The sequence below is a fragment of the Colletes latitarsis genome, chromosome 11 (assembly GCF_051014445.1).
Source record: "Colletes latitarsis isolate SP2378_abdomen chromosome 11, iyColLati1, whole genome shotgun sequence".
Classification (NCBI taxonomy): Eukaryota; Metazoa; Arthropoda; class Insecta; order Hymenoptera; family Colletidae; genus Colletes; species Colletes latitarsis.
The window spans coordinates 22099987-22112415 of record NC_135144.1 but is presented as its reverse complement, the minus strand read 5'-3'; the positions used below and the strand labels follow the sequence as shown (position 1 = coordinate 22112415).

The following is a 12429-nucleotide window of genomic DNA, read 5'->3' as shown; positions in this document are numbered from 1 at the left end:
GTACCGCATCCTGTCGCTGCTCGTGATTAGATAAGGATACAAACGTCCGTAACAAAAGTATGTCATTATTTATTATTCTGGTATGAGTACAATATAAACTTCTCTAATCAATCTATCGATCCATAAATATAATTCGTATGTTTGTATTAAAATGCTGATGATTGATAAAATAAGTGATAATAAATGTTCCACAATTTTAAACGATAAGCGGAATGTTTCGTGTGTGCAAGTATGAAAATCAGTACAGTCTTATGCTGATACAATTACAGCTTCTCGTAAAAAAAGGAGTATTATGCTGTTATCAAGAATACAATGAACTTTAATCTAAATATATAATGTTCTGGAAGTAAAAAGTACTACGTTATCAAATTGGAAGTCCAGCAACTTTGACATTACTTTATCACAATAAACGTAGCAAATTTCTTTACCGAATCTCATCTTTAACACAGCAATCGATTAGGACTATCTCATATGCCCATTTTTGAATATTTAGATGGTTTCACCTCAAAAAGTTTTCTTACAAAATATACTTGTATAGTCGTTGTTATCATTATGACGATTATTTGCATGACAGACCATGATTGGACATAAAAATTGTTATCCATTAACAAATTTAAATCTCGTGCTTCCCTACTCCTACTCAAATGCTGACTCTGAAGTATTTCGTTTATGTTTCTTTCCACGTGCGTTATTGCAGTCTAGAATGAAAATAGGCAATATACAATAATTGTTTACAAATTGAAAATACACAAGATACATACCGTAAAGTTTTCAACGGAAAGATTCAATTCCTCTAGCTCCTTGGTGTGTTTGGCCCATTCGTCGTATCTGTAAAATAAATTTGCAAAATAAAATCACATGAATTAAAAAAATATATTGCTAGTTTAAACGTATTACCTGATCACAGTGATATATAAGTTAACTAATTTTGAAGAAAATCCAGAGAACTGATTACTTATACATATACTATAATAACCAGCATTCTTTACAGTATCTTGGTAGTCCGAATTAGCAAGCCATTGGTATGGATGAACTATTACTCCTTCTGGATTTCTCACTGCAAATCCAGCTTTACCATCTCCACCACGTATCACCTAGATTTGTAAATGTTCTTTGATCAATTTTTTTTCTTTCCATAGGAAGAGGACTGTAATTGATGTATAAAACCATATGGCGAAAAATTCGTGTTAAATGTCGAAAATATGTTTATACTATCAAAGGAAATGCTCGCAAACAATCACAAACCGGTTGCAAATTTTTAATTTGAATGAATAAATAAGGGACTGATATTTTCAACATAGTAATTGCCGTAAAAATAGCCGCTTACCTGGAAATTTACGTAGAAAGTAGCGCCAGCATTAACATATTGGAAGTAACAATCTTCTTTTCTGGCGTCGATGTGGACTTTGTAATCCATAGCCACCGCCGGTAAGGTTTCATACCAGGGATGAGGCATGTCGGTTTTCGCGAAGCTAAGAAGCACTCCGAAAACTAGAGTTCGTAAAAAATTAGACATTGTGTATGTTTAAACAGATCATTACAATGATCCACCTATCCGACAATCACTTTCACAACGACTGACGGATAAGTGTGTTTCGATGTACTCCTTCTACCGCTACCATGATCTTCAGTGTTTCTCAACTGTGTTCAACCGATCTTGTAACTGAGAATTATTATCAAACTTTTATAGAGAATTATCAATCTTCGATAATATTAGATATATTTATACATTGATATAGAGTCTACGTTCCGATTAGTATCGTTGTACTTATTTGTAACAAGGCAGGATTCTAATTCATTCGAACGAAAAATTGACTCTTCGATCAATTATATTTCCTGAAGATCTTAAGTGTCCTTTTTTATATTCGAAAATTTTTAAATTCTTACAATCTTTTGAAGAAAATGCTGTTCAAAGTTTTCAAAACATTTTCGATTTGACGTTGATAAAATCTAGACAAGCAATTAAACGATTAACGTAAACAAATTGAATGGTTTCGAGGGGAGCATAAGACAGTATAAACAGCTCTTTTGTAGGAGAACGTGTAAAAAACATTTAGACGTCGATTTTGTTTTTTTAAATGGAAATATATATTTTTTAATACATTAATCAAGCCAAGTGGTTATTCTTTACAAAAAAGTATTTATTTTTATTAAATTATATGTATATTTCAGATCGTAACTTATTATTAGTTTACAAAGTTTTAGTATCATAACTAAATTCATGTATTGTAAGAGAAAAGGACCGAGTATGTCTGATGAACGTTGTTTCTCTTCGTGACGTATTAAATTGTGTGACATTTATTGGGCAACAAGTGTCAGATAACCAATGCAATATAAATAGTGATGGCTAAAACTGCTACTTGTGAACCATAAGCGATTCAATCACGTTTGTTCTTAATTACAGTGAGTTTTCATAGTAATTCATGGTAATTCGTAATCGCCTCTGATTAATGAGAGCATAAATTGTTTTTTATACGAATCGTCAAAATCATCAGTTTAAATGCAAATACACCTGTATATTCTACGTAAAGAGAGTTTTTATTCTCAATCATTTTATGCAAGCTGACTCATTTAAATCGACCCAATCGAATATTTTGAAAACCTCTTTATCTGTTTAAATTCACTCAAAGTTGCTGAGACTCAAAATAAAAGAATCACGATCACTGTGATAAATAACGATTAGTGATTTTGCATGTCGTCTTTATTTTCACCGAATCTAGGGATTTTTTCTTTTTATATTGGCTGTCCTTGCCCCTCGTTTCGACATTTAAAACATCAAGCTGTTATACGTAGCTTCAGTTCATCGATACGTTCAGGTTGCTTGGTTGATTTCGAGTATCGCTTGTTCCAAAATGAAAGTTTTGATGTGATAGATCCCGATTAAATAACGGTTTTCCATGAAAACGGATACGATTAGTGAATATGCAGAGAAATATTTACGATGATATGTGGTATGTTTGTGAGAATGGGAAGTGTTTTAAAAATACTAGAATACAGTGAAAGGAAAATATCGTTATTGTCTGTGCGGTGCATAGCATAGGAATGGTATCTCCGTCCAAAATTCAGCATCAAGAGCAAAAGCAGCCTCCAAAAGAAAATAAATTTAGGAAGCATTCACGTACGTCTAACATATGTGCATAAATATTTATTCGACATGTATGGCCCCCATACACGAGACCCAGACCTTTACGTTGTGAACCATTTCTCTTTAATATACGTAATAAGTCAGGTATTTACGTAAAAGTCTTTCTTCCGCTTGAGTACGTAAATGTATGTCTTCTGTGACATTTGCATGATGATCTCATCGCACGGTACGACGTTGCTACGCCTAACCGTCGAAAGAACTTGTTGTTTAACTTTCTTTCCTCAATGGTGTTTCAATTAATTCCTACCGAGTTCGTTATTCTCTTTAAAATCTTCAGAAGAACATTCATGTACTGTAAAAGCAACAAAAATTGTTTCTCATTGTATTCGTAAAATAAATACGTCGATCACAAACCTTATACCGAACGTATTTCGTTAGCTTGTTGGAAGTTACACATATATTTTGTACTTGAAAGTTTTATGCGAAGCAGCTGCAACAAAGTTAATAACTTCGTACGATATTTCAGATGTTCGTACACAGAAAGATTTGAAACCGTTAGAAGGGGAATCTTTTTACTTGGACATAAAGAACCATGCTACTACAGCCAAAATAGAGGCAAAAATCAAAGATTTGGGCGGGGTAAGTGCTCAATAGCGTGTGATCTTATTCATGAAACCTTCACTTTTTACCCCCTTCATTTTCCTGCCGTTGATTCCGTATACATAGTTTTAATGCATTTGTGATAACTCTTCCTTTCCCCTCTCTTTCACTCGTGACCGTTTGCTTTCTCGCTCGTTCTCGTATACTCTGTTCGCTGTCTCTCTTCCCGCCATTTTCACCGACCATCTCTCTCTACATCCTATTAACATTAACTCGGCGTGCAACGCGTGTGTCATGTAACGTGCATATAATTCAAAATCGTAGGCACATGATTTGTTATTTTCGGTGAAATAGGTGTCATTCGAAATAGCCGAACGATCTTAAAATTCTTTAACCGGGGAAAAACGGGAAAACGAAGCGATATTAACGAAGTCTCGTCGAAGAATGACACAACAAAAATCGTACGTAAATCGCAGATATTTAAAAGAGTTGATAATCGTGAATTTTGTCGAAAACATATTCGCGTATCGAAAACGATTCAGCGATAACCATCGGAAACGATCAGCATATACAATGACGACGACGTGCATCGTAACTTGGAAGATTCGAAGCACATATAGAGACGTCGTAAAATATTTCTGTTGACAAACAGTCGCTGAAAAACCGGGTCGCGTCGCGCCATCTTTAGGATAGCCTCGGAAGTATAACGAAGTGTACCAGATTCGTCACCAGCGGCTGTTGTGTTGTGGTGGTTTGAAATAGGAAAAAAAAAATGGACGTGAAAATACAGCGAAAACTATTTTTCACGTATTCAGCGAAACTATCGCGTTCATTTAGCCGCGGTGTTTGTCGACGGATAGCGAGCAAGAACGCGAAGCGCCGCCTCCAGGCTCGTCTGCCAAGCTGTTAACGGCGAATGGCCATTTTGTGCGTGACAGTTCTCCCCCGCGAGTAACGATCTCGTCGCGCGTCCCAGTGCTCTTTTCCTTTGCCTCCTTCGTTTCGTTTGTTCCCCCGAGACAGATCTCGAGGAACTTTCCTTTCCGGATACGTTTTTATCGTGCACCGCATTTTCAAGTGTTCCTGACTCGTATATTCGTGATATTCGCGAATTCGCGAACCGATAAACAGTGTGCCGTTCGAGGAAGTTGTTTTGTGTGAAGGTTTCGTGCGTTTCAAGACCGTTTGACAGTGATCGTGTGCAAATTCACCAATTACATTGACTCCTGTGGATTTCGTTCGAAGAGTTAGTTTCTATTAATTTTTCGATCAAAACACCTTGAATTATTCCTTTAGTTCGATACCCCACGTGCTTCGTTATCGTCCTGGTTCTCTGCGAGTCTTAGCGTATTATTAGAACGCGGTGTGTAACAATGCAGCAACCATTGTTGACTACATGAAGATTTTCATCTACACACGCATGGCTCCGCGCTTCTGCGAATTCGATTGATAGCGCGCTTAGGCGCGTTTGAGAGGAACACGAGATTACTTGACGTCAGCATACCGCGATGTAAACGTGTGTCGGTGCGTCCGTCAACGGGTCACTTATCACCGGGCATCCACACTCTGCGCACCCTTTTCCATGAAGCTACCAGCCTTTTTCGCGTGAGTTGAATCGTCGAAAATGCCGCTAGTTCTCGGTCCTTTGTTTGCGCCTCTTAATACCGTATTACGTTACGTTCGACGAGACTACACGATTTTGCATTAATTCCTAATACTACTCCGTTCGCCGTCATTGTAAATTAATTCACAATATCGATACACTCTGACTTCTTAAATTCTATTTTTATCTCTTTTTTAGGTGATAGAATTATTTTTAGTACGAAGCGTTAATCTGGTAGTCAGTGACAAGGTAGATAAAACTGGTTGTGTGAACTTCGGGAAACATAAATGGGGTTCTATCAGTGGAGGCAGCGGGGGACCTCCCTCGCTGAGGAGTGTAGAAACTCCAACCCCCATGACAACTCCTCCAACATCGTACTTTAGTCCCGACTGTCCCTTGTCCAACTCAATCGTACGAAGGGGTCAAACTACCCAAAGATCTGTAAGTATCACGGTTAAAAGTTATTTAATAGCATTATACCAGACTTAAATTCCTATGTTCTATATAAAAAATTTTACAGAAATCGCGGGTGGATGCAATGTTGGAGCGTGCTCTGATACAGCCACAACAGTGTTCCGTGGATCCACTTTATAACGCCCAAAATTGGGGAATTCCTATTTGGGCTGTTGATAAACTTCAGGCTTGGCTTGATAAAATTTATGCATCTGTTAAAAACACAGATCATTTAAAACAGTCAAAGCATTCGAGTCAACAAAGTTCAACTAAAGACTTAAAGGTCAGACATTTCAAAGGACCTTATTTAAAATTTGAGGCCTTTCAGAGGTACGTATATATAGTATACAAGTTTCTTTTGAATGCGTCGATGCGTCGAAGTATATCATTTCACAATCGTGTAGGACCACTAGACCTGTTTTCATCGAACTGCCTGTGTGGCCAAAGTTAAACTTTTCTGGGGATCCAGGCTCCTGTCCTTTCAATACGAAAAGACGAGAAAAACTGGAAAAATTACAAGCAGAAGTAAAAGAAAACAGAGAAGCTATTCAGCCTATCAAACAAGAGGAGGTAATAATTAAATGTGCAATTTTTATTTTATAAAGTTTTACGTATGAAATACGTAATATTACATTAAATATAAACAGGATAGAGAAATGACTCGGCGACCACGCACAACTACCACTCGTGCTCGCAGAACTGAACAGTTAACTTCTGGTTATTGTGAAATTTGTCGTATCAGTTACCGAGATCTGACCAAACATGTACAAAGCGAACAACATCTTAGTTTCGTGCGAAACAACGACAATTTTTTGTCTTTGGACTCTCTGATCAATGCAGGAGCGAATGTGGAGGCATTTCTTAAATTAAATAGAACAAAAGATATAGAGTATGTACAGTATATTCTTAGCTACGAACGACTACTCGATCGTGTATTGTATATCGGTTAATTAAATTTTTTTGTATTTATTCAACAGAAAAGACTGTAATTTGTTTTCCAATGAGGATCGTAATCTTCATGACATAGTACTGCCAGAAGGAAAGGTGAAAAGAAACTCAAAAAGTTTAGGGGATTTTGAAGTCAATGATGTAAAAATGGTGCAGTGTAATGGAGCACGTAGGAATCTCAATTTAAAATTAAGTTCACCTCATAATTTACGTACTCGTGCGAAACACGAAAGCGGGCACTTATTAAGGTCGAAAGGTAGTCCATGGCACGAGGTCGAGAAAACAGAAAAGTTTTACGATAAATTTGAGGGTTTTACCATAAAAAAACGGGCGAAAGGAACGATTTGGATCGAAGAAGACGACACGGTAGACGACTTGATTCAAGAACAAGAATTAACGGAACCTAAGCAGACCGAGTACAAGATCAAATCATTTTCGACGGAATTGGGTGGAAAGCGGGACGATGAGAAGGAGTGCGGTGTAGTGTGTAATAAACGTGATGATTCTGGTAATCAGGATGTACAGAGGACGGTAACTTGTAATAATGTTCAGAACGATGTTGTGAATGCGGAATACGTTAAGCAGGATCTCGATCCTGTTAAACATAGGAGTCACGATCAAACAAACGGTAGTGTAAAAAGTAGTTGTAACGAAAATGCTCTAATTACAAATAACGACGGTTGCAACGATTCCTGTAGAGCGTCTAGAAGCGAAACTCTTAAAGAAACGAACTACAAATTACAGTTAGGTAACGTCGCGTCAAGTACAAAAAAGATTTTCGACGAATGCGACGAGATAAATGCAGGTGGTGTCGTCTGTAACGGTCATGCCGTAAAGGACGAACCAAAGGTTAACAAAACATCGAACGATGCGGACAAGTATGAAGTTAAAGTAATTAAACCCAAGTGCTTCAAATCGAGCAGAAGGGGTGGTAGAAGTTTTAGAGGACGACATAGACTGTCCGTCGAAGAACGTTTGATCGAAGACAATCGTGCGTATTACAAAGTGGAAGTGTTAGGAAGTAAGTTACGGTCAAGTGTAATATCAAACAGTAACGCGCATTGTACAGTGCAGAGGGACGCGAACGATGAAGAGAAGAAGGAAGTGCCATCGAGTGAGAAACCGGTAGTTGTACGATTTAAACGCGTAAGAAAATCCGAGCTGTCGTTGTTAAGCGACGAAGCGGAATCCTTCATGTTCGGCGAGCTTAAGCGGGACGATTCGAGCGAAACGAGCGACGATGAACAAAGTAGCGTATTACCAAGAGAGACTGAGAGCGAATACAACGACGCTACTAGCTCCGTTTGTCCCAGTTCCTCCGTAACCTTTACTTCGCCTATAAAAACAGAGATTATCGAAGAGGATTCTCAGGATTCTTTAAATTTGGGTAGAGCTAGGAAAAGAAGGCGGACGCAAGCCGAGGCTCTCATCAAAGATAACGTTGATTACTATAAGTTCGAGACTCCTGGTAGTAGATTAAGGTATCAGGCACCTTTGACTGGCATCAAGGAACCGTTGGTAATCGAGGAAACTGCAAAGGTAGAAGAGATTGCGAAAACAGTAGCGATCGACGTGGAGAAAGTTTATCCGTCCAAACCCTCGCCGGAGGTTGAAAAAATGCAATTCTCTTTCGAAACTGTACCGAAGTCTGAGCCGTGGTATCAGACGTACCAGCGACAAGACGAAGGCGCTGAATTTTGGCATTATTTCAGCGAAGAGGACTCGCAGAAACCGTTTCTTCTACCGTACGAGATTGATAATTTTTACGAGGTTTTGTCGAAGGGTCAAAATAGGACTGAGAACAGGAGGAGAGGTCGCGGGCGAAGCGCAGGCTATATCGGGCGATCGCCAAGGAAAAGTCCTCGATGTCATGCGTCCACGCTGGCGATTATGTCGACGATAATTAGGAAAAGGGAACAACAGCAGCAATCGTCGAACTTGTACACGATAGAGGAATGTCACTCTGGCAGATCGCAGACGACCGCGCCGAGGCCGGATCCGCGGCCGAAACTTGAACCGAGATCGGATGTGGACGAGGAATTGAAGGAAATGGTAAAGACGATCGACGAGATGCTCAACGCGAACGACACTTTGGAATTGAACGACTCTTTCGAGCTGGACGCCACGCAAACGGAATTGACTATTTATGAGCCGAACGCTCCGAAAGGACCGCCGTCGAACTTGCTCGAATTGTTGGAGAATTGTCACGAAATTATAAACTGTTTAGAAAATTCGTCGTGCGCCAGTTCGGAATGCGGCGAGGGCAATAATATCGAATCTCCGTCGAAGCGTAGAAAAAAGAGGAAAAATCGAACGGGATGGCCCGGAATTAAAATGAAGAAAAAACTTCAGAGTAAACCTGCGGGCGACGCGGACTGCGATAGAGAGAACTTGTCGGAGAAGGTCGTCGAACGGAGCGAGAAAAGTTGTAGCACGTTGGTCGCGAACACCCCCGAAAGAATATCGGAAGACGGTAGCCTCAGGGTAGCTGTATCCGTTGGAAGTATCGTGCAGGATAGCGAGCAGTCGTTGGGTTTCGATCAACAGAAAAACAATGGTTGCTTGTACGAGATGTACACCTCTAATTCTAACGCGTGTCGGGGCGGAAACGAGGAGAAGGACGCGAGTATAGAAGCTTTGGATAATTCCGTGTTGCACACGAACACGGAAACGTGCACGGTCACGCGCGCGTCCGATATGTGCAACGAGACTGATAGAAATTTTGTATTGAGCGAGGGTTACGCGTTCAGGAAAGAGTTGTCGGAGATCGAGGAGATATCGGAGAACGATCCGGGCAACAACGAGAATCACGAGAACGTATTTCGAAAGGACGTTAATTCGATGACGGAACGACGCTTTATCGCGAAAGCAGCAATAAAAAAACGCCAACGCGACAATCCGAGTTCCGAATCGTGCGATTCGCGCGTCGAACTCGAGAATCACGAGATCCTGTGTAGAAAGGACATCGCATCCGGAATAGTTTCCAGGAAACACCATAACTCGAACGGGTTACCGAGAAAGCGTCAACAGAAAGTTCATTCTGAGAATCCTGATTCTGAAATAGAACGTCGCGATAGCGTGTACAAAAGGAGCAGCGTAACGTCGAAGAAACGTATGTACTCGAGGAGGGGCGCGAGAAGGAACAATATATCTTCGAAGACGGTGTTCGAGGATGAAAACTGTAAAGATGATTCCTATTTAAGTATTACGTGTAAAAAGCAACAGAACCTAAAGGTTGTCAAGCAACCGGTTGACACCGTGACGTCGGAAGCGCAGGATTCCGACGTCGAGTGCGCGTTATCGGGACGCGTAAGTCCGACAATCATGGCGACATCGGAGCTTGAACAGAGGCGTTCGAGCATCGAATTTCAGCCAGTTGTTAGAATGATGAAGATCGACGAACAAGTCGATATGGACCACAGTATTCTTTCGGTAACGATTGCTAGTAACAGACGGTTAAGAAGTTCCAGTTCCCCGAGATCGAATGCTCAGCCACCGAAAAAACGTTTAAAGACCAGTCGCGGTCAATTCAGAAGGTGGTTGAAAAGTAGCTGAAATCCTCGATAAGATTCTGTTATAGTTTAAATTTTAAAATCAAGATACACGTGTTAAAACGTGAAATCTCGCTGTTGAAATTTAATCTATATTCCCGCCAAGTGTACATTATGTATAAAATATTATTTGTGTATGTAGAATAGTATTTAACACTATTGGCACCATCAATAGGATTTTATTAATATTCTTGTTAGTGTCTTTTCCCGATAATAGTTCTGTTAAGAATCCTTGTACATTCTTTAGATGCAGCCTTTGCGTTTTGTAAACAAACAAAAAATCGATCATTTCTATGTATTTGTATTTACAGAGTATGTACTTTGTTTCGTTTAACTTTGTTCGATGTACAGTGCAAGATAATAAACATACGAAAGAAATTATTTTCGTTCACAGAAACACTTCTTAGAGCGCGCAAGGCTGCATACAAGCTTTATTGTAGCATAATGATCATGTTCTGTTACAAAATGCATCATTGAATGTAACATTATATATTAAAATCCCTCACGGGGGTCCACCTAAATATTTTATTTCAAAGAAAAATAATGTAAGCCTTTCATGATTTCAAAAAAGAGATGACTATTAAAGATATGAATTTTCCATTAAAAATGAAAGAAACAATCTACGTACTTTCAACCTTTTTTTACTCTCACACTTGTTTAATACAGTGTCTTTCAAACTGGGGTTCGCGGAACGTGAGTGGAGGGCTTGCATACTCTTAAAAGAAAATATATTATATACTGGAATGAAAAAATACTTCTCATAGATTTTAAATATTATAGTAAAAGTATCAAAGAAGAAACCAAAAGCTTACAAATTTAAAAACGTAACGAAATTTCTTATTCGTTAAAAATAATTAAAATTTTATTATACTTATAAATTATAACAAGACGAAGTCTTATTTGGAAGCTGAATAATGAGGATCTTTTAATATTACGATTTAAAAATATACTAAAGGAATAATTTTTTATTCTAAGGGGTTGGTAAAAGAAAGTTTGAAAAACACTGGTTTAACACATAGATATGGTACTAAATGATATTGCATCTGGTCCTGATTTAACAAGGACTCAATTTTATTTATTCATTAAAATTACATTATATAATATTTAAAAGAAATTGTATTTTGATATCAATTAACTAATTATTTTAAATTTTCACGTTCTTTAAACGATTTCTTTAAATCTGCTAATTTTTTTTGCTTTTGTTTCTTCTTTATGGAATCCCTTTTTTTAAACTGCTCTTCTTGACTTTGAATAGAGTCCTCACGATTGACAAAAAAATCCAATTTTGTGATCATAATGTCCCTGGCAATTTTTCTATTTTGTAACAAACTTCTGGTCTCGTGACATTTCACAATTAGTCCGGTAGGTTTGTGTTTTAAAACTACTGCATTTGACGTTTTGTTAGTTGCTTGACCACCAGGACCAGAACCTCTTACAAATTGCTCTTCCAAATCATTCTCATTAAGTGTAGGTACTTTTGAGTAATCTAGAAAGCGATTGTAAGACTTACATCGAATCTGATTATTCAAAATGTTAATCAAATTACGATTTTCACTACATGAAAAACTATAAATTTGTTCGTGAACCAATAAGAATACATATCTAGCCAATGATTGAGAAAAATAATTTTTATTTGATAAGGACTTCAGCATAGCTGCAATTTTCATATAATTATGTATTTAATTTAATTATAACAAATTATTTATATGACTCGTTGATCCTGCAAAACCTTCTGTCCTTTCTAAAAAAGAAAAGTTTACAAATAGAAATTGTCAATTTTTATAGGTTAAGTAATATAGATTACGGTTTATTTAAAAATAATTGTAAGTAGAAAATTTCTCTATTTACGTTTATTTTACCTGTAATTGAAAATCAATCTCTGCTTCGTCAGTCAAGCGTTTATTTTCTTTAAAACCTCTACGAATTCTGCTCTTAAAATACTTCGTTTCCGTGTACTTTAAATTTTCTCCGTAACGCAATAAATCTTTGTACAGTTTTAAAACTATTTGTCTCATTTTGTATTTTTGTAATAAAGTTGAAATGTTTTTACAGTCCGTTATTAATTAACATTATCCTAAATTATTAATAACGCAAAGCACCTAAATCGATCGTTGCCAGTGCCATACTACTGCACCATACACCACACCGTGCACAGTATGTACTATACATATTATATACATATAAAGATT

General features: G+C 37.9%; 4 protein-coding genes across 7 annotated transcripts; 1 reads left to right on the top strand and 3 right to left on the bottom strand.

The window, feature by feature from the left end:
• Positions 1-45: 45 nt before the first annotated feature.
• On the bottom strand, positions 46-1631 carry LOC143348538 (transmembrane emp24 domain-containing protein 5). Of its 2 annotated transcripts, XM_076778842.1 has the most exons (5): positions 1328-1631; positions 898-1094; positions 762-828; positions 429-698; positions 46-340 (listed from the first exon to the last, which is right to left on the bottom strand). In XM_076778842.1, the coding sequence occupies exons 1-4, from the start codon at positions 1514-1516 to the stop codon at positions 468-470; spliced, it is 684 nt and encodes a 227-aa protein (XP_076634957.1). In that variant the 5' UTR covers positions 1517-1631; the 3' UTR covers positions 46-340; positions 429-467. The 2 variants fall into 2 exon arrangements, with proteins under 2 accessions (XP_076634957.1, XP_076634956.1); XM_076778841.1 differs by having other exon boundaries at positions 46-698.
• A 778-nt stretch (positions 1632-2409) lies between these two features.
• On the top strand, positions 2410-10993 carry LOC143347723 (uncharacterized). Of its 3 annotated transcripts, XM_076777171.1 has the most exons (7): positions 2410-3118; positions 3612-3724; positions 5487-5729; positions 5809-6071; positions 6146-6311; positions 6389-6630; positions 6719-10993. In XM_076777171.1, exons 1-7 carry the CDS (start codon positions 3043-3045, stop codon positions 10242-10244), a joined length of 4629 nt encoding a protein of 1542 aa, XP_076633286.1. In that variant the 5' UTR covers positions 2410-3042; the 3' UTR covers positions 10245-10993. The 3 variants fall into 3 exon arrangements, with proteins under 3 accessions (XP_076633286.1, XP_076633289.1, XP_076633287.1); XM_076777174.1 differs by lacking the exon at positions 3612-3724 and having other exon boundaries at positions 2411-3118; positions 6719-10991; XM_076777172.1 differs by lacking the exons at positions 2410-3118; positions 3612-3724 and adding an exon at positions 3836-4931 and having other exon boundaries at positions 6719-10991.
• A 294-nt stretch (positions 10994-11287) lies between these two features.
• On the bottom strand, positions 11288-11907 carry LOC143347509 (mitochondrial translation release factor in rescue). The gene has a single exon (XM_076776708.1). It carries the CDS (start codon positions 11905-11907, stop codon positions 11380-11382), a length of 528 nt encoding a protein of 175 aa, XP_076632823.1. The 3' UTR covers positions 11288-11379.
• Positions 11853-12382, bottom strand: LOC143347511 (mitochondrial ribosome and complex I assembly factor AltMIEF1-like). The gene is made up of 2 exons (XM_076776709.1): positions 12100-12382; positions 11853-11981 (listed from the first exon to the last, which is right to left on the bottom strand). Exons 1-2 carry the CDS (start codon positions 12253-12255, stop codon positions 11943-11945), a joined length of 195 nt encoding a protein of 64 aa, XP_076632824.1. The 5' UTR covers positions 12256-12382; the 3' UTR covers positions 11853-11942.
• Positions 12383-12429: the final 47 nt, after the last annotated feature.

Bases quoted from the DNA above. Each gene is read 5' to 3' on its own strand.
- LOC143348538 (XM_076778841.1), bottom strand. From the start codon at position 1,516: ATGTCTAATTTTTTACGAACTCTAGTTTTCGGAGTGCTTCTTAGCTTC. The intron at 829-897 runs GTAATACGTTTA...TTTATTTTACAG, and splicing joins TTATATATCACTGTGATCAG to ATACGACGAATGGGCCAAAC. The intron at 699-761 runs GTATGTATCTTG...TTTTCATTCTAG, and splicing joins TTTCCGTTGAAAACTTTACG to ACTGCAATAACGCACGTGGA.
- LOC143347723 (XM_076777171.1), top strand. From the start codon at position 3,043: ATGGTATCTCCGTCCAAAATTCAGCATCAAGAGCAAAAGCAGCCTCCA. The intron at 5,730-5,808 runs GTAAGTATCACG...AAAATTTTACAG, and splicing joins GTCAAACTACCCAAAGATCT to AAATCGCGGGTGGATGCAAT. The intron at 6,312-6,388 runs GTAATAATTAAA...AAATATAAACAG, and splicing joins AGCCTATCAAACAAGAGGAG to GATAGAGAAATGACTCGGCG.
- LOC143347509 (XM_076776708.1), bottom strand. From the start codon at position 11,907: ATGAAAATTGCAGCTATGCTGAAGTCCTTATCAAATAAAAATTATTTT.
- LOC143347511 (XM_076776709.1), bottom strand. From the start codon at position 12,255: ATGAGACAAATAGTTTTAAAACTGTACAAAGATTTATTGCGTTACGGA. The intron at 11,982-12,099 runs GTAAAATAAACG...TTTCTTTTTTAG, and splicing joins AGATTGATTTTCAATTACAG to AAAGGACAGAAGGTTTTGCA.